The sequence below is a fragment of the Idiotropiscis lumnitzeri genome, chromosome 6 (genome assembly GCF_059441095.1).
Source record: "Idiotropiscis lumnitzeri isolate Australia: NSW breed Sydney's pygmy pipehorse chromosome 6, RoL_Ilum_1.0, whole genome shotgun sequence".
Classification (NCBI taxonomy): domain Eukaryota; kingdom Metazoa; phylum Chordata; class Actinopteri; order Syngnathiformes; family Syngnathidae; genus Idiotropiscis; species Idiotropiscis lumnitzeri.
In genome coordinates this window covers 8,824,146-8,851,197 of record NC_142396.1, presented here as the reverse complement: position 1 = coordinate 8,851,197, position 27,052 = coordinate 8,824,146, and the positions used below count along the sequence as shown (strand labels likewise).

The window sequence follows — 27,052 nt, the reverse complement described above, 5'->3', positions numbered from 1 at the left end:
TAGTCATCGGGGTGGTTCTGCTAGATTGGAGAAGCGCTCTGCTTGCAGCTTCTGTTGTTATTTGTCCGGCCTTAATTCATCTTCTCCGAGGCCCCGCGCATTTCCTTGCCCCCCCTGAGGACTGATGAGCACGGGGCCAAGTTAACAACATAGGGAGGAGAAGCTCCGAACACAAATTGCTCCGACGCTTTCCTCCCAACGTGCGTCCTGGCTCCTTGGTAGCGCCTTACACGTGGAAAGGTAGAAACAGGACGTGACGGTTGATTATCTGGATCGTTAAAAGTGATGACTAAATAACCAAGCTCATTTAAGGGGCGACACATTTCTGATTAGAGAAGTCCAAGCCGGCTGATATCGCAAAGTGGAGCTGATGGTTTGTTCCGAGTTGTATTCGGTATGTGAGGCGCGGATCAATGCAGGGGTTGCAGGTGCCTGTCAGCACCTCTGCAGTACTTCCTCAGCTGGGTCAACAGGGCTACGGAGTATGACCGGGCAGCATCTTTGCAGGCTTTGTGCCAAACAACTCTATGGGATTTCAACTCAAACACTTTTTTTTTTTTTTGGGAGCAACACAAGCAGAGTGTGAAAAGACATTCTCACGCAGTAAACCAGGCGCTCGTTCTACAGAACCTCACGCAGCTCATAAAAGCGAGCGGATCATCATATTGTTCAACTGACTGTCACACTTTTCTTTTTATTTAATAACCCACCTCGCCCCGCAGAGACCTTTTGCTTTCGTTTAATCTAACAACAAGCAAAAAGCCTTGTGAGAGGGATAAAGGTTTATCTCCACCAGGCACGCCAGCACACGGTGACTGCAACGCAATAAATAAAGTCATGTTTTGACTGCACCGCACACAGCTCCAAAAACAATGTCAACCTGATAAAAACAACTCTTACCACTCTCGATTTGAACACATTGATTTCCTTTTTTCAATTATCAATTGTAATTAGCGTGGAGACAGTTGTGCTACAGGGCCTTAGCAGTCAATGACAAGCGGCACGAGAAAGTCAAAGAATGCTCTGGAAATTATTTTGTAGTCACGAGCGATGACACAAACATCCGTGTGAGAGGAATTTTAAATTTATGTACATAAACATAGTAAGATTTGGGTAAACACAAAGATATATTTCTGTCATTAGTCAGTTAGAAGCTAAAAATGATCAAGATTACGCAATAATTCACAACTGTTTTACCTTTGTGGAGACCTGGTGCATGAATTAAGAAAGAACGCATTCACGTCTTTGAAGTGTCTAAAATGAGGCTTCAAAATGGTGAATAATCAAGAGTTTCAGAGTGGGTGCATCCAATGAATGCGCTGAAATAGTCAATCAAGTGTCAATCAAATACCACTACTGCAAATGTCTTTATGTCGACAGGTAACTACATGCTTGAGCTGTGAAACAATATCAGCTTAGAGCCAATATCGCACCAGGTCGTCTTGGGGCTTTTCCACGCCACGACGAGGCGCTCTAAAGCAGTCACGACAGACCACATGTTGTCATGTCAGACGTTTCCCCTCATTCGTTCACCTTTCAACAATGATGTGTGCACACTCACTGCTGACAACGAGGCGCTCTAAAGCATACATTTTTCAGAATTTGCTTCAAACTCATAATGTATTTGGAAGCAAAATATCTGAATTAATTTATTTTTTTTTAATTTAATTTTAATTATTGAATTTTTCACATTTACAAGTCACTAGGTTTAATCTCTGAGCCAGGATGCTAATCGTAGAGTCCAGCCAGAGAATGATTAACAGGTGACCAGACGAACAAAATATCATCATCCTGTGAACTCGAAAGTGGCCAACTAACATAAGGATGAACATAAATCCATTCATCCATCTTCTACGCTGCGAGTCCTCATGAGAGGTTGAGCACAAAGTACATTGGGTAATGTTTGAACTTCAGCTTTTTTCGTTACTTTCCTGGGGGGCCTTGTAAATTGCCGTTGCGATGATTGAAGCACAGAGGAGACTGTTGTGTTGCCATTTTTTTTTTTTTCATATTTGTCTCTCGCAATTGCACGAAAGCCCGACGGATTTGCATAATCACAGAAAGTTTACGAATGTAGATTGAGGTCAGTGGTTCGTGTCGTTCTTTGCCTCTCTACTACATAACTTTTTTTTTTTTTTACCCGAACCAATGTACCTGCAATGTGACACGGGTGATAGACGTGTCCCTCAAACCGAGCACCCACGCAATTTAGCCAGAGCGCCCCAATACCTACTAAATTACTCTAAACATCACAGAGACATGGGCGCCCCCCAAAAAAAGCGATAATTGCTTTTTAATGATATCACATTATGCAAATGATCATTATAAAGTCATAAATTCTTGGGTTGAGTTCCTGCATGCCCGGGCACCACAAATGCCAAATTACAGTATATTACATCGGCTGAGATAAGTGAAATGATAAGGATGTTTTGCTGGCATCCGTGAGCTGACAAGGTTGGCTGTGAAAGTGTATATATTATTCCGGAACATTTAAATAACATAGACTGTCAGGAAAAAAAATAAAAAATCACCCAAAATACTACAAATGTGTTCGAAAAAGCATTCCTTAAAATACAAAAGAAAATGAACAGTCAGTGTGCTACAGGGATGGATTACGGACAGAAAAGATACTGTAGATTGCCGGATGGTACAAAAGGACAGAAACAGAAAAATAGATCTTTTTTTTTTCCAATCTCATCTCTCCAGTATGAAATGGAATCTTTTGAGAAGTCTACCCAACTAAAAAAAAAAAAAAATAAAAATAAGGAGGAAATCCTGTTCCTGTAAAATGAACTGCTGGCTCTGAAAGCAGCATCGTTCTTCTTCGATCTAAAACGCACGCATCTTATGAATAATTCTTCCTCGACTCTCAAAGTCAAAGTGAAGTAAACTTACGGGGCTTTATGCACGTGGATGCGGGAGCCAGACAGATTGAAAACATACTGTAGTTACATTAAAAAGGCGTCAAACAATTGAATGGAGTCATCTGGGAAAAAGACGCAAGGTTCCAGCGACTGTCAGCGTGAGCCTTCAAACGTGATTGATTACCGGCATGGGAGGAGGAGTGTCGAAAATACTAAAACAACACATCAATACGTGTAATCACTGGTCACTTTTGATTAAACTAAACAAGGAGACGATGTAAGAAACCAAATCCACATGGAATCTTGTTTAAGAGTCTACGCGAGCGCTGGTGATATCGATCCGCAGACCTTAAAGCTCTTTTTGTGCTGCCTGTTTGGGAGGCGATTCTGTCATCCGTTCTTTAAAACGCCACCGCCCGGAACAAAAGACAGAGAATCAAAAGGTAGGGAAGGAGTTTTAACTGAAATGCCTCTGAAATTGGGCTTGTTCATTTCAGCTGAACGGAAATTGTCTCCGTTAATTGTACATGGTAAGCGCCTAGTATGAGTACGGCGACTCAGGTGTGCAAATGGGAGTTACAATAAAAAAAAAAAAAAATGGGGTAGAAACTGCGCGCTTGGGAAGGCACATTTCTTCAAGGACCACAGATGCATGCTTGGGTGAGTTCGGTAGAGTACAGCCCTGAGATCTCACCCCTTCAAACGTTTTAACAACACAACAGAGATTGCGAGTCAGACTCTTTCAAATGCTCACATTTGTTCCCAACATTCTCACAGACCAAAATTGTGTTGTCTTCCCAGAGGCTCTGCTAGCTCCAAAGCAGGCGACCAAAATCCACAAAAAATCTTTTTCAGGTGTTCTAATACGTTTGATTGTTTGACCCTCATTACTCAGAGTGCCTTTTGTCAACATTTGGGAACCAGAGTTGGAATGACCAAAAGTAGATAATAGATTGTCTTTTTCCTTCTCCCTGTGTGGCAAAAGCAAACAATTTAATTGCATTTTGGGGCTGGTAATGTCTGCATTACTCTAATCACAGGGGAGCAGAGCACAGTTGTTTATCTCGACCTTGGGAGAATTAACAGAGGGGATTTGTGGAGATGTTAATGCCTAAAAAAATATATTCTGCTAGATTCTAACCTGGTGTTATTGATCAGCCAGTCAATTGTTTTGTTGGTATTCAAAACTGCTGTAAATTCCCACCGAAAATAAACAAAGCACGAAGGTAATTCTGTGTCGCAGAGACGAGCACCGTACTGTATGTTAATACTTTCAGTTTTGTTTCCCTACTATGTAGCTGTATATGATTAAAGGCGAGCTGATTTATCAGTCAGAGATAATTGAAAAGGTGCAGGTTGTTGTGTTATCTCGGGCCCACAACATGCAATAGAAGCTCTTGAGAGGACGGCATGAATGCAGGCGAGGTGAGAGCGCCACAGAATGCAAACCACAACCCCAAATACCCTGGGGCCAGGAGGCAAATTTGATTAAAAGTTTGTTTTTCTTCACTCTCAACAAACGGAGGAGCCCGTCGATGCGGCACTGACAGTTAATTGGACTTGGCAGGGCCACAAGTTCATTCGTCAGCATTGTGTGGGGCTTGCCTAGGAGGAGCAGGACAATCGATGTTCCTCAGGATGGCCTGTAATCACTGCACCACTGCGATGAAGTGCAGGGTTAAACATCAGGAGATTGCAGGGGCACCAGACGACCCGAGAGGGGCCGCTAATGTTCCCCAAAACGTAGAACCAAGCAAGGTCACCTCAACACAGCCACCAGAAGACCAGGAGATGCGAAGACTTTGGCATATTTGCAAATTAAATCCTACATAAAACTGAGTGTGTCTTCACTAAGCCGGTCAGTATGCGACAACCTGAGAAGACATGTTATTCACAATGGTCAATTCAATTTTTTACTGTTATTGAACGTTGCTGGCAAATGCACACTCTGGAGTTGACATTACAGCATTTTAAACTGCATATTCTCCCCGTGCCTGGGTGGGATTTCTCTGGGTACTGCGGTTTCCTCCCACATTCCAAAGACATGCATGGTAGGTTGATTGGACACTACTTGGAATTGTACTGCCGAAGATAGCCGGGATATGCTACTGCACGCCCATGACCCTGGTGGGGGTGATATATATATATATATATATATATATAATTATTTATTTATTTATTTTTATTTTTTTAACACCTCTGGAATTGGGTATGATCCGATCTCATTGCTGGTCTAGAGTATATATAGCAGATTGTTAGGTTGCTATATTAGAATGCACAAAGGGAAGAAAATGCACTTTTTCTCTGTCGTTGTTTATGCGCTCATATTGACCACAGTGGTCTCAATTTACAATTGTGTGCCAGAGAACACTTTAATAAGTACTAAGAGTGAAAGAAAAACAATTTGTGCCCCACAGCCAGCAGTAACGTTTTGAAATACTCACGCGTCTGTGCCTTTATCAGATCAACTATCGTATATGCGTGTCACGACGCTTGGACTGTCAGAAAGTTAAAAACATCGATTAAGTTAAGAAAAGGCAATGTTTCACTTTAAAGAGTTGGAAGGTGATGAGATGAAAATTTGGTGCAGCTACAAGAAAACAGTCCAAGCTAAACAGCACATGAACATTGTTGCAATAGATGGATGGATTAAGGAGGAGCACATGCGCGTTTGTGTAAACAGCTCAAAAACAATAATTAGACAATGTCTGTCATGATAAACTTCAGAAAAATGGCAATGGAGCCAAACCAAGCGTGACTTACAGACTGCAAAATGAGCTTTGTTGTGAATTAGTATTCAGGAGACATTGTGTCTCACTAAACTGTTATCATGGTATTTCTGCTATTTTAGATGCGCTGACCTTCTCTTAAGGACAGCAGATAAGGCCTTTTAATGTCCTTAAATCAGGCCATCTATTCAGACTCTCAGACGCGCTCTTAGTGGATAATGACGAAAATCAGCGCGATAGCGGCCGTCAGAATGCGACGCCTCGAAATTATTTTATCACGCTGACCATCGACACACAGTAAATGCCAGGCTCCGCTGAAACGTATGAAAACACACCCGCTCAAATGTACACACACATTTTAGGCCTTCTCCCAAAGGTAATGGAGTAGTGAGCTCATGGGTGCCATAAATCCTGTTTAATGGGATGGCACAAGACTCTCCGGAGCAGAGCGGAGAGTCAATGTGCGCTCTGGGCCAAAAACAATTTACAGAAACAACTGCTTTAACTCACTTGACATACTGTAGGCATGCAAAATCTCACTGAATGTTTGCATACTGTTTACCACTTGGGTGCATGCATATGGACACACACACACACACACACACAGTCGCACGCATGCATCGTCTCACAAAGACTCAACACTGCTCTTCACAAAAGTCCAATGGATATACGACTGTTCCCCAAACAAATAAAACACTAAATGGACGTGAAACAAAAACAGGCAAGCAGCCTAACTGGGAGAAAATAAATAGTTATAGTTGTCAGTAAATGTTTCTTATTACATGCTTGTCTGATGAGGAAAGTAATAGATTTTTATTGACGGTAATGATCATAAAATACTCTCTCCCGGACCATAATTTGCGGAACATTAGAAGATCTGTGGATGAGATTCAAATACTGGATACAAATAAAAAAAGATTGAGCGTCAGAAATACGTTCAACTGAGTGGTTAGTTTAATTAGGTAAATCAATTTGGTGGTTTATCTGTGTTATTTCTTAATAGACCAGTCATATGAATTTAATTACAATACACTGGGTGGACACTTAAAGGCCGAATCATTAGATAGACTAATGAATCCATCCAGTCATTCATTTTCTCTCGTGCCGGAAGCGGATCATCAGGAGCGAGAACCTAAAGGTGGATTACACCGTGGATTGGTCGCCAGGCATTCATAGATACAGACAACCATTCGCACTCACATCCACACCACCACTGAGTGGGAACTGAACCCACACCGCCTCACATGCCAGTCAGGATCACAACGGCAGCAATGACATCGAAACACGCAATTCCAGAGGTGTTAAAAATATTTTGCAGTTACAATCCTACAGAAGAGTGTTCATTTAACAATGTTATTATAAGAGCCTTTTAACTGTACTGCAGAGGAGTTCTCACGTAAATCTGGGAGCAAATATGAGAAACACCTCTCGGCGTGATACAACACGCCTACACGACTGCCAAGCAAACATAACAATAAACATAGGTGTCAATCAAAACTGAGCATTTAAAAGCCAGATTGGTATACATACATTATTACACATTTATACATGTATATTAGGGGGGGGGCAACAAAAAAAAAACAATTTAATTTGGAAAATCATTTTTGATTTGACGAGCCGTATAGAACGATTACAGTTTAAAATCATTGCATCACCAAATCGTATCGCGAGGGGTGTTCATATATGGCAATGCAGAGCATGTGCATATTAACATCGACAGCGCTTATTAGAAATTGTACGTGCCTAATGAATGGGCTCGGGAAGTCACTAGTCATGTCGCGCCCGGATGGTGTAATTTGCATCCTGTAGGTCTTTGACGATGATGCATGCCAATGTCCTGCTGCTGTGGGAGAGGACGGCAACCATCTGGCTTCCATGCACTTCTGAGAATACTGTGTAAATATTGTTGACGGGTGCCAGAGGGAATCCTCACAGCAGTCTTTTCAAAATACATTCTCGCTGCATGTATTAGGTCCGGCTCCGTGTTAATAGTTCGACTAGTTGGTGTTGCCGCTTGCGGCTTCCTCCGTGACAGGCTACAACTAATCGACTCTGATTTCAAATTCTAATAAGCAATAATGTCACTGATTTATTTGACAATTAACATTAAGCAAGTAGCCCCGCTGTCTGTCGCAATATCCCTTTAGCAAGTCCTCTGAGGCTGAATTTATTCATCGAGTAAATGCGCGTTACACCGACACTTGTCCCCGTTTGGAGATGGTTGGGGAGGAATATGTTACCTCATGGAGCATAACGAACCAATCAGATTTGATCGTAAAGTATCACAAATGATGCTTTGTCTGTTTTACTTATTTTTATCACTCTCAGAAGGATGGGAAATTGAGAACATTTCCATAACTGACTACTATACAGCTGCCGCCATCAAGTGTTTACATTTCAGACAACCCCTATTAAGTGAAATTCACGATATAGAAATACACTATTAAAATACTCTCAAGGCATGTTTTTACAGTATTTTTTTTTAGGTCTTTAACCACTTTCAAAATAACACAAATACATATGTCATAAAGGGGCCACGGTGGTTCAATGGTTAGCACGTCCGCCTCACAGTACAGAGGTGCAAGGTTCGATTCTGGCTCCGGCTTTCCTGTGTGGAGTTTGCATGTTCTCCCTGCGCCTGCGTGGGTTTTCTCCGGGTACTCCGGTTTCTTCCCACATTCCAAAAAACATGCATGGTAGGTGAATCGTGCGTGTGTGAGCATGAGTGATTGTTTGTCTTTGTGTTTCCTGCAATTGGCTGGCAACCAGTTCAAGGTGTACTTCGCCTACTGCCCGAAGCTGTAGCTGGGATAAGCTCCAGCACACCCTCAATCCTTGTGAGGATAAGTGGCTCAGATAACGGATGGATGGATACTGTCATAGATTGAGAAAGAACATCAGCAATGCAAGAGATAACCCGAGCACAAAAATGTACAAACAGAATACCCAAACCTATAGTCAAGTAAAATCTATTCTAAATTTACTAATTTCCTGCCAATTTATGTCACCATATGGAAAGCGCTTTGTTCCAGCTCCAGCCGTTTTGAAATGCGCTATATAAATAAAGTTGTATTATTTTCTATTGTATTGTAGTGAGCTCCATATTGTCCTCAAGCATTTTTCACTGTCGCAGTTTAAATTTTAAAGTGAAACCAGTTGTTGAGCAACACAAAACAAAAGTTTTTTTTTTTTTATCCTAAAACCAAAAGACAGAAAAAAAAAAAATAGAAAGCTCAAGCTTTACAGCCCAAACAAAAACATAAACATGCATTTTAATGTTGTGCACTGTGAATTCAGAGGAGAAATATAAAATGATGACAGGAGAATACTATATGTTCAAGGAGCACAAACAAAACACGCAAACCAGCAGCAGCAGTTAAACTTTCATTCATTTTCTCTGGAGGGCTCAAAACTCAACTTAGAATTGTGTCAGTCAACGAGAAAACTCCTGTTTTGTCCACCTCCAACATGTCTTTATATTAGCCACTGTGTCCTTGTGGAAAGAGATCCCCAAGGACTCCACGCAGGTTACAGGGCAGCTCTGGTCCCAGTGGGACTCTCGCTTCAAAACCAGGGAGAGGATGAAATATTTTCTGGCATCAGCAGGTGGATCCCAGTAGGCGGCAAAGAAAGAAAAAACAACCCGTATCTCCAGCCGCAAGACAACTTGGTGAATCTCTGGAAGCTTATCGCCTTTTCTTTGCTGGCCTCAAAAAAAGCAGTCTGAGCCTCCTCTCGCCGCCTGACACGTTTACGAAACAACTTCCTGCCAGGTGCTGCTCCACAAACCAGGTCCAAGTCTTTGATTGGGAGCCAAATCACTGGCTGGAAGGCTGTCACTTTTGCTTTAGGCCGCTGAGCGTCCCACTTCATCGCCAAGCATGGGTGACATGCTTTTTAATCACATTCTCGCATTCCTCATTACGTGACCACCTCACATTGTGTCCTCTTCCCAGAAATCAAATCAGAGAACTGGCTTCTTTTTTTTTTAGCTTCTTAAATACCTTTCCTGAAACATTTGGAGGCTGATAACATTATATCCCCTATAGTTGAATTTGGAAACACAGAGACGTGACATTTACCCTACAAAAAAAAGGAGGGTAAATTTAATTTGAGAATTGGCAGAGATTCCGCATTTTCAACGGATGAAAACTTGTAAATGAAAAACCTGGAATTGCGCCTGCAATGGAAATCCAAAGTTATGAATAATGCCTCCGTGTCACTGCTCAAGTCTTTTAATAAGTTGGATTAGCAAAGCACCTGCACAGCTGCACCGCTAACCAACCAAGAGTGGGACAAGAGTCTCTTGGGGGACCCCCTAAAGCCTCATGGACTCCCTTGTTGCCGCCTCACCCACGAGGGGGCGGGGCTTTACGCGCATTGTTGCTGAAGCCACCGCAATGACGCAGGAGCAGGTGATTTACACACATCTGCTAATCAGAAAATGGCTTTCTTGCTAATGAAAATTCATAGATCCATACACTAACACTACTGATATAATTTCTCATTCTTTATTCTGACAGGTTGATTTATTGTTGTGTACTGAGAATGTGTTGTGTGAGTTTATACTTGAGCTCAAGGGAAGCAGTGCCGCGCTGCAGTTACGCCACCGAGACGCGAGTTGGCAGAGTGGTCTGCCTTTTCCAAGTGGATCAAGTTTGTAGTGCAAATAGAGCTGAAAAGGTGCTCTGGGAGTCATAGTGAGTGCAATGGATCCGCACAATTACGTGAACATACAATTTGCCAAGAGAAAAAATACTGGACCTTAGATTAACTAAAAGCAGGTCTAAGTTGTGGTGCAGGTGATGCAACGTTATTTTGAAGGATTTGATTGGATTTGTTTGGTGCATGTCATTGTATTTATTTCATACAAAGGACAACGATGTGCATCAAAACTCTGAAACCAATTAAGCGTGATCACTTAATTGAGTAAATTATAAATATTATTATTTTCAATATAATTTTAAAAACACCTTACTGACTGCGGAACCAGTTGTGTGCGTGTGCCTGTGTGTGTTTTGAGGATATTACACACAGAGGGACAATCATAAGGGGGGTGGGGTCATCAGAGCTCATATGAGCTCTCCTTGCAGTTCCTTAGAAATGTACTTTGCATGTGCCAATATCTTAACTGGATTCCAGTGAGCGAGTTTTAGATGTTTCCACCTAGCAGAGGCGCTTTGATTTGAAGTTGGTTGTGTTCACACCCACAGCGGCGCAAGTGTACATTTCTAACTGCGCCTATGTATGAAAATACCAAAAGAAAGAAAACGCCATCCATGAGCACAAACATCCGTTTTTGTTGTTCTTTGGTGAGCCAAGAACAGAATAATGGCATTTCCATTCATTTTGATGCGAAAATAGGATAAGAGCACTTTATAGTTTACATGTCTGACACCGGAGAGAATTTGGCATTTAGCTGTTTGCACAGCATATGAGCTTGATTCCACCTTCCCGTCTTTATGAACTTTTGGAAAGTATGTTGAAAAGCCACTAAATAGAACGACAGCCATTATGGCTTGTTAGAGCGCGGCATTGATTTATCATTGCACAGCCACGAGTCACAGGCACCAGTCTAATCATGATTAAGATCATAACAGAGAGCTCGTGAAACACAACGGGGCTGCAGCCATCCATCCATCCGTTAGATTGCATCAAGCATATCACTTCCACTTCCAGCAAATGAAAATGAATTCATTGGGACTTACCTGTTCCATTGGCTGTGTTTGCAAAGAAGAGAGGATACAAAGCTAAGTAGCTTTGCGATAGGCGTACAACTGAGGCAAATGCTTCTAAATTAACAGGCTGTGAAAGCCATTTAGGCAAAAATGAGTCGAAGTAACTAACAGTGACTGAGGGAAGGAGGCGCACTCACCACTGGAGCAGTCGAGTCCGCCCCATCCTGGCTCACACTGGCAGGTATCAGGAGACACACAGCGCCCGTGGACACACTCTTCAGTGCACAGAGCTGAAAAACACAAACACACATCTTAGCGCCAGTGTGGATTGTGAGCCTGTTCAGCACGAGCACGAGCGTAAAACAGCACGAATACACCATACCATGAAAAGGTAGGAGTCACGACAAAAAGATTTAACATTTGTCCACCTTGGATTTTTTGCAGGAGCAAAGAGCAAAATTGATGCAATTGTTTAATATTTTTGCAAAGTGTCTAGCAACAAGAAACAACCATCCATTTCTCATAGCATATTAAGGTGACGGGTGAGCTTGAGTCCATCCTAGCTTGCATTAGGCAAAAGGCAAAGTACGCCCTGGACTGGTTTTCAACCGTTTTTTGGCGTTTTCTCTCGTGTCCAGACTTGGGATGTAGCGCCCACCTTGGTCCTATCTGTTGCATTGAAGGAGGAGATACCGTGCAAATTGCTGATGATTTATGCAACAGACATTCAAAATATACAAATTAAATATCATTTGATTTCAACATTTGATTTTCACTGTTTAATTTGTTCTATTCAAGGTGACTCAGCCGAGTATTGGAGTAGGACCCTCGCGCCCTCAATTAACCCACAGCCAATCTCAGAACACTTTTAGACTAACAATCCATCAGCAAGAGCAATTTATGGTCCTCTTACCTATCATGTTATATTTGTGGAATATGGGCGAACATCTGAGTATTTTAATTGATTGTTTCTCTATAGTTCGCCCCGTGCCTGCGTGGGTTTCCTCCGGGTACTCCGGTTTCCTCCCACATTCCAAATACATGCATGGAAGGTTGATTGGACACGCAAAATTGCCGCTAGGTATGGGTGTGAGCGCGGATGGTTGTTTGTCTATGTGTGCCCTACGATTGGCTGGCAACCAGGGTGTGCCCGAAGACAGCAGGGATTAGCTCCAGCATCCCCCCCCGCTACCCTTGTGAGGACAAGCTGTAAAGATGGATGGATGGATATTAAATTCAATCTGAAAAGTGTTATAGCGGCTTACAGTTTTATAAAAAATACTTTTCAGGAATAAACCCTACATCTCATTTTTGAAGAACACTTGGGCTTACTTGTCAATTGTGTGTTAATGTGGGTCACAATGACAGTACTTGGTGTGTATATTATTTGATGAGGTTGCACTTGAACCACTGCTCTCCATACTACAACGTGAAGAAGGTAATGCAGAAACAGCATTGGGCACCGTGTCTAAAGAGTTTTTTCTTTGAATGCACAATGAGATTATAAGCAGCCCACAGTTTAAGTTTGAACGCTGGAAAATTTGTTGTTAAACACTCATACTCAACATCCATCTCCATTATTTGACAGCAGACTGAACCATTTTCCCGAGAGAGTGTGGACTTAATCAACATCTCAGTTTATCACAGTTTTACTTTGCAGATCGAGCTGTTATCAGCAGGCGGAGGCATGACAAAGCGGGCCGCAAATCCCCTCTAATTTGATCAGCTAGTGCTTTGTCATGTACTCATTCTTTGAATACAGCGACGGCGCGCATTGCGGTGTTTACTAAGCGTGTGTGTTGTCTTGATCATTCTTATTGAGCAACACGGCACCCAACCGTTGGAATCCTATTTGTATTCCTGGGAGTGTGTTCAGGGAGTTTGGAACAATGCGCAAAGGAGAGAATTTTCCATTTTTCGTTTTTTTTTTTTCTTTTGGTTGTTTTATGGAGCAAAATAAAATCCATCACAGAGATGAGCATTTAGCATGAAAGAGCAAAGTTGGAAGACAAGGTCATCGTTCTCTTATCGCAAGCATGATGGGAATCAGCACTTCACGCACTTGGCCTGTGGCGGAGTGAAACAACCAAGGGCAGCAAAACAAACAGAAGCTTGATCCAAATTCCGCCTTTTTGTTTTCTCCCCTCCTATGATGGTTTGGAGGAAGACAACAGGACGGCACGTTAAGCTCCGAGTTGATTTTCCTCGCTCGGTGTGGGATATCATGGCGCTCATCCTGCAGGCGGGGAGGTCAACGGGACCTGGCGGCATGCCTGAACTGTACATCTATAGATTATCACTCAATCAGCCTTCGATTAGGGTCGGCTGCCAGCAGGAGAGATGAGGCCGGAAAGGGGAGGAAGAGGGAGAATCCCAAACAGCCACAAGCCGCTGCTAATCACGGAAATGCTCCCGAGGCAAAAACGGTAAACCAGAGATTGAAAGATAATGCGGGGCAGATTTCTGAGCATCAGTATTCTGGAAAGGAGAGTGTCTAATTAAAATGAGGCATGGGGGGGGGGGGGGTAAGAAAAGAAGTCCGTCCACCGTTTGTGCTGACGAAGGTGCGAGATCGACTACCTGTAATCAATGAGGCCACAATATGCAGAGTGTTCAAAATGTGGAGACAAATTCAATGTCACCACAACGAGCTGATTTGATTTTGTTTCAATCAGCAAATTCTGATCAGCGACCAGGAGGGGAAATGCAAACGTGTCACAAAAAAGAAACATGGAAATGAAGTTTTGCCCAGGGAGAAAGGATGAAGCACACTTCATCCAGAGATCTGAATGCCGCTCCCCCCCCCAAAAAAAAAAAAAGGGACGGCATAATCAAACAGGAGTAGGTCTTTTCATTTTAATTGAAATTCATGAATCACGCCGCTAAACTCATTTCTGAGGAATCTGAAAATTGAGTCTTTCATCTCGATAAAAGGCTAATCTAGCTCATTATGCAAGAGGTGTTATCAGAGCAGTTAACAATGGAGCTAATTGGTAAATGTGCTGCGGCGTTAATAAGAGTTATAGTCTCGCACGGTCAAACCGCTATCGGAGTCCTCGTTCCAAATTTATGACGAAAAGATAGATTGCCCGCGCTGCTTTGTCTTCTGTCTTCGAGGACAAGTAAAAAGGTGCACTGAAAATCATTCAACCCCATTTTGAATTTGCTGGTGGCCCACTGAAATTCACTTCTTGCATAATGGTAAACGCAAGGGCACAAGGTGCTCGCGTACAATTGTTGTGTTTCTGCTTTTGTAGAAGTGCTTTTCATGGCAGCAAAATTGAAGAGAAATATTGTGATGGTGCCTATGGTGAAATCAATCGACGAGTGCACTTATCTTTGAAGCATGAAGAAAGAAGATATCAAAGGCACAGAAATCCTTTCTTTGTGAAACCTCATCACCGCTCCAATATGAAACATGTTGTGTTACCGCGACCAAAAGATGTGAGAGGGCTCACATCACGTAGTAGTGGACAGGTAGGCGTCATGTCGCCCGTTTACAAAGGCGCCGAGAAAGAGTTGTCAGCCGGCGCGGATGACAAGTGATGTCATTAAGGAGTTTCTTGCACTCAATTATCATCGTCAGCCTTATTACAGGAAATGAGTTCCGCACATTTACTCGGGCGAGCTTCTGATTAAGGTAATGAAGGAGTTCTGATAGATCAAAGGTCACGCAACTGCATTCATGAAGTGCACCAGAGGTGAAACTTAAGCTCTAATTACACGCAAACACAGAGCTAACAAACTCAAGATTGCAAGCTGGCTGATTTGATGTCAAGGATGCTTTGAATTAGTTTTATTGTTAATCGCTAATTGTTTTGGATGAATTTGGAATTGGTCAAATGTCACAATTAAGTTAAAATGGTGAAATAATGATGATCTCGTCACAACGATGGTTGTATGAAATCCATTTTTTTTTACCTAATTACATGAAATCGGATAATTTCGCAAGGCACAGTGGTTGGGAATCTGGATAGTTTAACAAGACCCAATAAAGGAGCTGTATAAAAAAAAAAAAAATCTGCTTTCCCAACATGGAAATGTTTAGATTTGATTGAACAAGTGATAATGTTATTAATTGTTCTACTTTTCAGTGATGTTGAACTGCAGTTCTTTTAATCCTAATGAGTGGAGGAAAATCCAATTTGTATTCATTGCATTTTCAAAATAATTTAAATATATAAACATTGTCTACTGATACATTTATACCAACAATTTCCTGGTATCTAAACTGAGCATTATCATCTTTGCAACATTTCTGATTACAGCTGAATCTCAGGTGGATAGAACAAAAACTACAACAATAACCTCCCCAACTCCCTAACTATCAGCAAAATCGCAGAACGTGCTCTGCCTAGAATGGTATAAAATGCCACAAAGTCTTAAATTGGTAACAAGGAAGTTTGTTTGGAGAGTCTTTGCAGCGTGTGCATGCACAGTCCACTTGTAACTCACATCATCTATAAATTGTTTTTAAGGGGCAACCTTGCAGTATATTTATGGTTTTCTGCATATTTACGGTTTAAACTATTCATATAATTATTTACAAACATTTCAGAGGTGCATCAATTACTCGCTGTTTTTCATTATTCGCAATAGGGCTCGTTCCCTATCCCTTGTGAATAGCGGTGAATTACTGTATAATAAATGAGTACAAAACAATTATAGTTTTCTTTACTCAATATCAGTATGGGAACACTAGAGTGAAACAAAACAAAACAAGCTATAGTATTTTACATACACCCAACAAAGTGATCTGAAATAGACAAATTGAGTTCATTTTGGGTCGATCGTGGCTATAATGCCCCCTTTTGTTGCTGCATGCAAAACAGCTCGGGGAGTACAAATCTCTTAATCCTGGAAGTGAGAGTGCTCGGATTAAAAGGGCTGAAACAGTTTGCAAAGGCAGCGGAAAGCAAAACTGCCCTATCGGCCCCTCAGTGCCTGGAGTCCCAAAGTGGATGCGGGGGTGCGTTTTTCTCCGTCAGCTTGACATGAAATCAAACTAAAACCTAACTACTCGTGAAATGCGACGCCTAGACTTGCAGATTCCCTGGTTAACACCCTGAAAAGTATTCAATGAATACATAACTTTATGGTTGGTCAAATGGTTAATGAATACATTATTGATCAAACTGCGACTCACTCCTTAAGACCCCCAGACGATCATACAGGCTGATACTCTTTTGCTGGCCCGTTTCCCAGAGCTGTGCTTCCCTGAGAGCAGTAAAGCCAAGACAAGGACAAGTAAAAAGTACAGTAAGGGCTACAAAATGTCTCGTAAAGATTAGTGTGTGATTTCATTTTCTTTCCAAGGGAATAAGAATAATGTCTGGAAAGAATATATACAACGTTCGAGGCCACAGAAAGGAATCGAGCAAGTAATTGGCCTGCACAATCCAACCTGTAGCGTTTGCCGGATAGTGAAAACAGGGCTCACATTGGTAATACAACTTCAGCCGATTATTTTTGCGATTATCCCATATATGATTAGACTAATGGGATTAAAATTGATTTTGAATTGTTAAAGGGTGCAAGTATTATTTTTGTCCACTTGGGGACGCCGTCCTCACGTTCTACACTGTAGTATCTGTGACTTTGAATGTATGTGGATTTAAAAGGGAGCGACTGGCCTCAAAGACGAGTGTGTGAATGTTGTCATCAGATGTTGGTTGTGGTTGTGCAGGTAGTGCAGGCGTGGGCAAACTACGGCCCGGGGGCCACACGCGACCCGTCAAATGTTTTAATTTGGCCCGCCGAACTTGAAAAAAATTAAATGAATAAACCATGTTAAAATTAAATGTATTTTTTTTTCTCAGATGAGGTGAGGTTACCAAAACACTCCATCCGGGTCCGGCCCCTCTGTCAAATTTTAGAACCCATTGTGGCCCACCAATCAAAAAGTTTGCCCACCCATGAGATAGTGTATGAAAGTGCTTGTGACATGTTCATTTTGTTAGCGTTTTGTTCAATAAACTGATTGACAGTACACTGGTGGCTGTGGCAATCTTTTGCCGACTGTTTGGGCTTTACAAGATGTTCCGTATAGCTGTGGTGGGCTAAACTGAATAAGCTAAGGGTGTTAATCAATAGTCAACTTGATGTTTTGTAAGGCAGTCCTGCTTTGCAGTTGCACTTGTTTTTAAAGTGTGAAATGATCCCAAACTTTGGATATTGGCAGTGTTTTATGCATTCTTTCCTCTTGGCTCAGTGCCACTGCACCAACCTGAGTCTGCAGTAACAATTGTCCGTGTGGAAAATGATCACTGCAAAGCTTTGAGGGAGAGATTTTGTTTGGCTTGGAAGAGACAAAGGCGTGTTGATTTTGAAGGGTTTCGACTTTTGGAAGGGCAACAAACGTATATTTACCTTCAGTGGGCATTATTTAACTATAATTATCATTTTAAAAAGCAAAACTAAATGCAAAACTTAAAAAAAAAATCATTGAATTCAATGTAGAGTCGCCAGTGTGTGTCAACCTGTTGATTTGTGTTGTACAAAAATGGTGAAAGGTCTGCTGATCCACATTACAGTGTCTAGTAGATAGCTAAAATTGGATTTTGCTTCATAAGTTTGATCACTAATAATGTAAGCTATTTGTTGTTTTTTTTTGTTGTTGTTTTTTTTTTAGGACAAGAGTGTTAGAAGACATTGGAAGTCATAAATCGAGAATAAAAAAAAAAGTGTTTTCAAAGTGCAGGAAGAAAGTTGGGGATGAACGTTTGGTTCAAACGTTTAAAAAAAAAATCATTTGAATTTTTTATATTAATAGAAAGGAAATTATTCTAATTTCTTTATCTAAAGAAAGGAACTAAACCAAATTCAATTGAATTTAATGAATCTCCAGAGGAGCTACCGGTACTTTCCCAAACCACAATCAGTGTGGCCAATTTAGAAAATTAAAAACTGCTATGTTTAGCCACTTTTCCAGACGCTCTTAAAAAAAAATAAAAATAAATAAATAAAAAGGTGGCAGCAACTTAAATTCCCGCTAAAAATAATTTTTGCATTGGAAGCAAATCCTTGATTCTATCACACGAAGCCATCTCAAAGACATGTTGCAGAAGCACGGATTTATTGACATGTTGGAAACTCTTGAGTTACGCGCTTCTAAACCTTACATGTACAACACTGCATGAGAAAATAGCATAAGAGAGTTAGAAATGTTGCAGCATTTAAAGATGAGGTGTCTTTGTATTATCAGTGTGCTGGTTTGGTTTCCATATTTAGGTACACACCTATTGAGAAAATGATAAGATTGTAAACTATTTTGCAGACCCTCAAGTTACAACTGGCAGAACCCCTGGGGGACCCGGATCCTAGTGTTTAAGACCACTGTTGTAGTGTTTTCCCAATGCAAACAGCATTGTCGAGACAGACTTGAACGAGCCTAGTTAAGGTTGGAAAAAAAAAAAGAATACAAATATATTTTGTGTTTGTCTAATGTGAGAAAAATCAGTTAAGGATTATTTTCAGCATCCTGCTTCAGGCTCATTTCCACGGCTTCTGCTTTTTTAAAACTGATTGCTTTTAATGGCCCCTCCTCAGCCTGCCACCAGGACTTGGTTGGCTCGTTAAGTTTTCTCATTGTTATACAGCTTCAATTAAATTAATTTAGCTGGAAGAGTATACAGAGAGTGGTCCGTGGTGTAAAATGGGGATGCCTGCGTGTTAAATCAGGCCCAGTCATCTAAAGCCGAGCAAAGCCACATGGATGGTGGCTCGCTAACAGAGGAGGTGCTGATCAAGTGTTATTGGTTGCGTATAGTAAAGCATTAGCCCGTGAGCGGACGTGCTTGCCTGTGAGGTTCATTATCTGCAAGTCACTCTATGTCTAATCCTTTACTTACAATGCTTCGAACAGTGATTCCCGACCGGTGGGTTGGGACCCAAGATTGGGTTGTGGACCTATTATGTGTGGATCGTGTTCAGGTAGCAAACCGGGGACTTACTGACCCATGATGTTCGAATTCGTATGTGCAGTGGCGTAAGAATACATAATAATAATAATGCCTTTATTAGTCCCACAATGGGGAAATTCGAGATTCGAACCCAGGCCTCCTGGGGAGACTGGGTCCTGAACGCGGCGCCTTAGACCACTCGGCCATCCTGGTCATAAGGCACAAGAGGGCATGCTAAGATAACGTCGTGTTTACTGTTTTTTCAGAGGATTCTTTTATAGTTACGGCCTGCAACTTTTTTTTCACATCAATATTTATTGTGGTTCTGACTTTACTGCTGCATTAACAGGGTTAGTGGCAGACTACGTCCGCCATTGGAATGGACCAATATCATAAAGCTCGGACCCCCTGTTCAGTTAAAAATTAAATATGACTCCCAAGTCGGACTTTCATTTTATTTGAAAAAGACAAACATGCATACCAGTACATAAATTCAGAATTTCACAACTCCCTACTATACAGAGTTCCCACATGGAACATATAATGTGAGGCACTTACCTTAAACAGGAGAGATCAGCGCCAAAACGTGAAATTTGTGGCCGTACTACGTGCAATTGTCACATTTTACCACAGTGGATATGAAAAGACTACACACCCCTTTACAAATGCCATTTTTTTGTGACGCAAAAAGGAAAATAATTAAAAAAAATAATAATTTAATCCACCATGACTGTGACCTATAATAAGTACGATTGTATTTTAAAAATAAATGGCATATTCTTCAAGAGAGGAACCAAAACTTGACTTTCATAATGTAGCTGCACAGGTGTATGCATACTCTCTGTAAATGGCAATGTGGCTATGTTTACAATCAACCAGTCACATTCAAACTCCGGTTAAATGGGAGTCAGCACACACCTGCCACCATTTAATGTGCCACTGATTAGCACCAAATAAAGTTGAGCTCTCTTTACCTGACAGTTTGGTAGTCATATGTTAAAGCACAAGCTCTGGTCCGCAGAGAGGTTCCGCTGCATCGAGCGATATCATTGTTCAAAGGTGTCGGTCCGGAGAAATGCGCAAAATAATTTGTAAGGCATTAAATATACCATGGATCACAGGAAAGACAGTTACCAGCAAGTGGAGGAACTATAGCACTAACCAGAAACTGGAAATGGCTACAAAATTGATGAAAACAAAAGAAAAAAAATAGTTAGAGAGGCTGCGCAGAAGACGACAGCAACATTGTCAGAGTTGCAGGAATTGCTGGCAAGTACTGGCTGTTCAGTACATGTCACAACAATTTCCCATCTTCCATTTGTCAGGGCTATGGGCTAAGGTAAAGTAAAATGTAAAAAAAAAAAAAATAAAAATAAAAAAAAAAAAAGTCCTGAAAAGCCGACTCCAACAACTGAACTTTATTTATGGTCAATCACAAGTAAATTCAATGATTGCCAGTAGTGTGTGCTGAGGACCATTTATCATGACTTTGAAAGTGATTCCTTCTGAACACAGCCCCATCAAAGGTTGTAACAGGGTGTGCATACTTGTGCAACCACATGATCTCAATAGTGTATGTTTGTCACTTTATTTGTTCTCAACATTTTTTTAATTGAGTTGCATAGGTCACAAGTCACATATGGTGGAAAAGTTTAGAAAATATTTAATTATTAAATTATTAATTATCATTTACTTTCGGACTAAAAGGCGCACATAAAATCCTAAAATGTTCTCAAAAATGGACAGTGAGCCATAAAATCGGGTGAGCTTTATGTGTGGATGTCAAATGGAAGTTTCTTTTATTTGCTGCATTGCTTTGTTGGTCTTGTTTTTGATATCACAAAAACCTTTGTCGACTTTTTATGTACACTGTATAATGAGGGCTTTTGAAAGGAACTTTCAACACGTAACGTGTAATTAGGTTTAAAAATCATTATATGAATGTGTTTGCAAAGGTTATTTTAGAGCAATACATTTTTTTTTTACTGTACTTAACTCAAGTGAGTCACATCAATCGGAAATTGCGGATCCCAGGGAGACAATAGTTGAGGACCAGTAGTTGAAAAGACACAACCTGAAACTATCTTGGAAAAAAAGAGATACTCACGAACACATAAGTCTCCACTCTCAAAGTAACCAGGACAACACTGTGAGCGGCGCCTATACATAGTCCTCACTCCCCGCCGGTACGCTGTCTTATAGCTGATCCTGAGGAAACAAGACACAGTGAGACAGATATGCCATGTAGAGTATGTGGCACCACTCCCGAGGGGCAGAAAGACGAACACGGGAATGTTTTGCTTTGATTTATTGTTAAAGTAGAAAAGAGTCATCAGAAGTCAAAGTCAGTGAAGCACAAAGTCTGCCTGAGGCCAATGACTGCATGTAGCGTCCACAGTAGCAAAGTAGACAGACAAAAAAAACAAACAAAAAAAATCTATCGAGTCCATCTAAATCAGGGGTGGACAAACCTTTTGACTGGCGGGCCACAATGGGTTCTAAAATTTGACAGAGGAGCAGATGGAGGGAGTGTTTTGGTAACCTCACCTCATCGGAGAAAATAAATACATTTAATTTGAAAAGAAAATGAACCAGAGCATTACAACAATATACATGTCGTTGAAAAACCATTTAGAAAATAAAACGTTAACAAGGTTTATTCAATTAATTTTTTTCAAGCTCCGCGGCCGGATTATAAAACATTTAACAGGCCGCACGTGGCGCCCGGGGCCGTAGTTTGCCCACGCCTGATCTAAATGAACTTATATTTGAATAAAATCAGCAAGAATCTTCCTCTGGCTAGGATAAATTAACCATCACCAATTGGACTTTTACTTTTACAGATATCGTCCAAAACAGCCCTTCCTAAACTTAAACAAGTCCTATGTAAGTTTTATTGGGCTTTTCCGTCCATGCTTGTTGCAAAAGTTCAGTTATCAGTCAACTTATTTATCATTCATTTATATGGACAGGAGCATTCAAAAGGTAAAAGCAAACACACATTTTTATGCAACAGCATGAGAAAGCGTCTCCAAGCATTTGCGTGGCAATGTGCCAATGAATAATAAATGTCGGAAGAACCCAATTTAGGTCTGGAACCAAAACCTTTTGGAAAACTAAACAGGATTTGTGTTTGGACATTAAATAACAAGATGAATGACTGTGTCTGGTTGTGTGAAATAATGTGTTACTGACCTTTCAACCACAGTCACCTTCGGTTGTTATTTAAAAGGAGGATTATTCCCCCATAAAGGACAATGATCGGAAATGCTTGCTCGGACTGCAATTACAGTCTGTAAAACTGGTGAGGAATAAATATGTTTTTTTGTTTCAACACCCATTTTTGTGTAGAATTATGAATATACAGTACATGCTGTAAATGATGTTTTACTTGTAAAGTGCTTTTCCACCTAATAAGGCACTCAAAGCGCTTCACACCGATTCACATTTATCAAGAGATGGCACAGCCATTGGGGGTTCAGTATCTTGCTCAAGGACACTTCAACATGCTCGCAATGGACAGTGATCAAACCCGCAAACTCTGGGTTGGGAAACGACCATTTTACCACTGACTTAATTCAGATTTTAAGTGTCTGTAAAATATCATTATTACATTTATTTAAAATAATTTTTTTTTAAAACTATCTTGAAATATTGTGATTCAGATTTTTGTTGTCTATAAACTATAATTATTACATTTATTTAAAAAAACAATCCTGAAATATTGTGGTTTAGATTTTAGTTGTCTATAAACTATAATTATTACATTTATTTAAAAAAAAATATATCCTGAAATATTGTGACATGAATCTAAAAAATATAGTGGATTGAACATTTTTTAAATTGAATTAGTGAAATAAATTGAATTTTCCATTCTCTTCAAATACATTGACATGCACCTGAATACGATGCATGTCAAAGTCCAGAACATTCACTGATTTTGAAGGACCACAAATCTGCAACCAAATGTGAGGAGAGAAAAAACAACAACAAAAAAAAAAAATGTAAACATACCTGCGCCTTGTGCACTTGAACCAGTTTAGGATATCGGTGCACCTGGTGTAGTAAATCTGGTCGAACGGATGAGCATAAGACTCCTGAACAGTGACGACGTAGCTAAAAAGAGCCAAACGTACAGACATTAGTGGTGAAACAGGCTTGTATCTTTACAGGAAAAAAACAACTTGACAAAAGGTCCTGTGAGTTCACAGCTGCAATGAAAGCGCTGTAATAAGGGCCTTAAAGAACCTTTTTGGTGATTCATTTTATTGATGTATGCAGCACAGGAAGTTGGTGGATATTGGTGGACCACAAAGCCATGAGCAAAGCCCCCTTATGGGATTCATTTCAATGCCAACAAGGTGGAACCACGACCCTAAATAACCGCACCTCGGTCAGGCAATAATCCAGGTAATATATCTTCACAGTTTTCTTTCCTCCCCCTCGCGAGGACAGAAATTATTTCATCTTATTTCTCATAAGTGACACAACCCCGAGCAGCTAATAATTATTCCGGTTCTGTGGTTGTTGTGATTGATTAGGATGAGAGTAGCCTGATCAATTTGCCTGCGTATTTCATTTGATGCTGCAACTCCTCCCATCCCTCACCGAGCCGCGACTCAGGCTACGGCCAGATCGATACGGTTGTAATGGCCCAGAATGGATCGGAGACTAAAGATGCAGCAGCCTCAACAAACTCCTGGCGCTGGTTTTTAGTCCAGATATTCGGGGTTTTTTCTAAAAAAAAAGAGGAAACATGCTGACCTTTCCCAGTGGCTGCAGACATTAGGGTCATCCGGGTTAAGAGTCCACACGTGAGCCGTCAAGCCCCAAACGAGGAGCAGAGAGGACAAAGCAACAAGTGACCCCATCACTCGATCTGAAACAATGATAAAGTCACACCGTAATTTGGATTCGGTTTAGTTCAATTCAGCATCACAGGATTAACACTGACCGTCTTTGGCTTTTTTTTTTTTTTTTTTGCAACATGAATTCAAAAGGGAAAAGGTGAGGCCGTGTCACTGATGAATATACATGAAGACAGGTTGTTTCATTAAATGTTATTAAAAGTTTTGATATTCATATGAAAACTTTCCTCAACAGATAATAAAGGACTTGTGGTGGCGGCATTCCTATTATTTTTTTTTTACTTTGAAATGTGAACAAAAAGTAGGTTGACCAGCGTCCCTGACTGGATTGTGTTTGACCTTTGATATTTCACCGTATTTTGATAATGGAATCAATTAGCCGTGACATGACATTTTGGAAGACAATTGTTTTAGCTTAACCAAGGTTGGGCAAACGTTTGCATTAAAGGACCATGCTTTATTTTTTTACAACAGACTGATTTGCAGATGATGTTAAAAAAAAAAAAAGAGAAAGAAAAATCTACATTGTGAGTAAAAATGTAACATTGTTTGTTTTGCCAAAAGAATAATAATTCTCATTTTCAATGTCATTATTATGAATTAATTGCACCATAATAAATTGACCAAATATTGGTATTTATTTTATCATTTTCAAATCATATAATTATAAAAATATAAAAATGTACAAATCAATTATTTAATGAGAGCAACCAATTAACAAAAAGAATGAATACACACATTTTGATTCACGTGGAAAAAAAATAGCAAAATAAATTACAAACGCAACCACGTTCCCCACATTTCACTTTGCCCACCAAAGTGTTGCATATAAACATCAAAGCAGTCATCTACAACTTTTTATTTGACAAACAAAGAAAAAATACACAATGAAAACCTCTATCCAAATGTTTCACAAAATATAGAAATAGAAATGGAAAAAAATTGAATAGAAAAATATAGAAATCCCTGTTTGAACACGCCCAATCTGGAATAAATTGCACTAAAATGATGAAGCGGGAGCAAACGAAATAAAATCCTACATTTGAGCGATATTACATCTGAACATGCTCAGTGAGATCATCCGTTCTGACCCCGAATGTGCATCAAACAAGACGTATGCTTATACAGATGTTTTCGTTTCCTCTTCTGCGCATCATCATTTTCATTTAGTGGGATACAATTCGTCACACAAAAACTGGAATTGCTCAAACAGTTCCTTCTGGAATAAATACTCGTCCAGCGCGATGCCGCTGTGCTTTGTCTCCTCCGACGAGACCTTCAACCTTCAACGGTGACAGTGACAGAGATGGTGATTTGTTGGGACCCGCAGCTTATTTCATTAGACGTACATGCGAAGCGAGATAATGTACGATGGGGGGGGGGGGGGGGCTGACAGTGATGAATTCCCACCGTGCGCACGTCTTATTCAAGCAAATGGGGACTAACTATAAAGAATGAGTGTGCGTAGCATGGCGTAGGTTAATACTTGCATGCTATTTGAGGTAATAGCGCTAAACTGACATCAACCTCGGAGAGAAAAGCTGAATTAGAAGCGACTTGGAATAGGAATGAAGTCTAACACCTGTGCTGTCATTATTAACTACTCTATATCTGAAGAATAATCCGCTCCACCATATAGACGTCCACTTTTACACACCTGATATGAATCGAGCTCGCTATCCGAGCGACTGTATCCGATAACATCAGCGTTCACATGTTCCGCTCATCTTCGGCATTGATTGCTGCCTGTAGTTCACTCACGAGTGAGGGAAAATCAATCGGAGCTTCACTTTCTCAAAGTAGGAGTCCATCCGAGCAGGCAGAGGTTACTGTCGCGTTCATTTCCTTAACAGGATGATTAATCAAGGTGCACGCCTGTTACAGGAGACAGCTGCTTTCATATTCTGGACCGTCCTCGGAATTAATCGAGTTAAACACAAGAGGGGCACCACTTGATTGACAAGAACGTTTTTACCGCTCCGGTGATGAGGCCACTCACCGTCAACTGTTCCGGACGAGTGGACTGGCACATCACCTGTCATCTTAGATTTGGCTGACCTCACAAGTGGCGGGAGGCCAGGAGCTCTTCCGTAAAGTGTCGGTGGCCTGAATATCTTTTTGCAGATGTGTTCGCAAGTGGGGTGGGGAAATTTGGTGTTTGGTGGTGTAAAAATTTCCTGGTAACAGTTTTGGATGTAACAAAAATCACACGTTGTTTTTGTAAATGTCATATAATATTATCGGAATCTTAAAAATGGGACACTTTTTATCCAAGTCATGAGTTGGGATGTTGAAGGATGGGCATGGAAATCGTTTGGTTGAATGGTTGTTAAGAACACAATCAATGATCTTCAGGCAATTCCGAGCATGTCATGTCTGTGTGGAAAAGCACACTTTCCGAAAATGAATTGAAAAAGATTCCTCCAAAAAAAATAAACAATTAACTGATTCCCGCAGTTAGTTAATGAAATTATTTTTATTCCGATCATCGTGGGTCAATATTCTTCCATCAAAATTTGTTGGACCCATCCAGCCTTTAATCATTGTGTTGATGAGGGAACATTTAATATCTCCTTTTTTTGCTTTGATCTCTGTTTTTTTTTTTTTTTTTTAAGCGAATGAGGCATTTTGCTGCAACCAGCAGAGGTAATTTTGATTCACCTGCTGGCAATCGAAAGAAGAACGTCAGCTATAAATCACTGGCATGGAAACAGCAGTTCAGAACGTTCAGATATTGGTTCGACTCTCCAATTAAACAACCGTCCGCCCATTTTCTATAATGCTCGTCCTTTCGAGCGAGTTGGGTTGGCTGACATTGGCAAGAGGCGATGTACACAAAACAAACAACCATTCGCACTAAAATGCACGGACAATTTAATGTCTTCTTTAACCCAGACTTGGACTTCAGCGTTGAACTATGAGGCAGACATTTTAACCACGAGTGCACCCTGTCAACTATTCAATACATTGTCCCCCCATTGCTGGAAATGCAGTCAAGTGCGCATCCCTAGT

General features: G+C 40.7%; 1 protein-coding gene across 2 annotated transcripts in view; it reads right to left on the bottom strand.

The window, feature by feature from the left end:
* Nucleotides 1-27,052, bottom strand: part of megf11 (multiple EGF-like-domains 11) — a 104,988-nt gene that overhangs the window by 46,704 nt on the left and 31,232 nt on the right. The window contains exons 3-7 of one of the 2 annotated variants that reach the window (XM_088299244.1): nucleotides 23,937-24,051; nucleotides 23,187-23,288; nucleotides 21,280-21,380; nucleotides 11,469-11,561; nucleotides 11,302-11,313 (exon numbers count right to left, since the gene is read on the bottom strand). In XM_088299244.1, the coding sequence (XP_088155370.1) occupies nucleotides 11,302-11,313; nucleotides 11,469-11,561; nucleotides 21,280-21,380; nucleotides 23,187-23,288; nucleotides 23,937-24,043 (415 nt within the window). In that variant the 5' untranslated portion in view covers nucleotides 24,044-24,051. The remainder of the gene's footprint in view (nucleotides 1-11,301; nucleotides 11,314-11,468; nucleotides 11,562-21,279; nucleotides 21,381-23,186; nucleotides 23,289-23,936; nucleotides 24,052-27,052) is intronic. The other variant, XM_088299245.1, reaches the window with a different exon arrangement.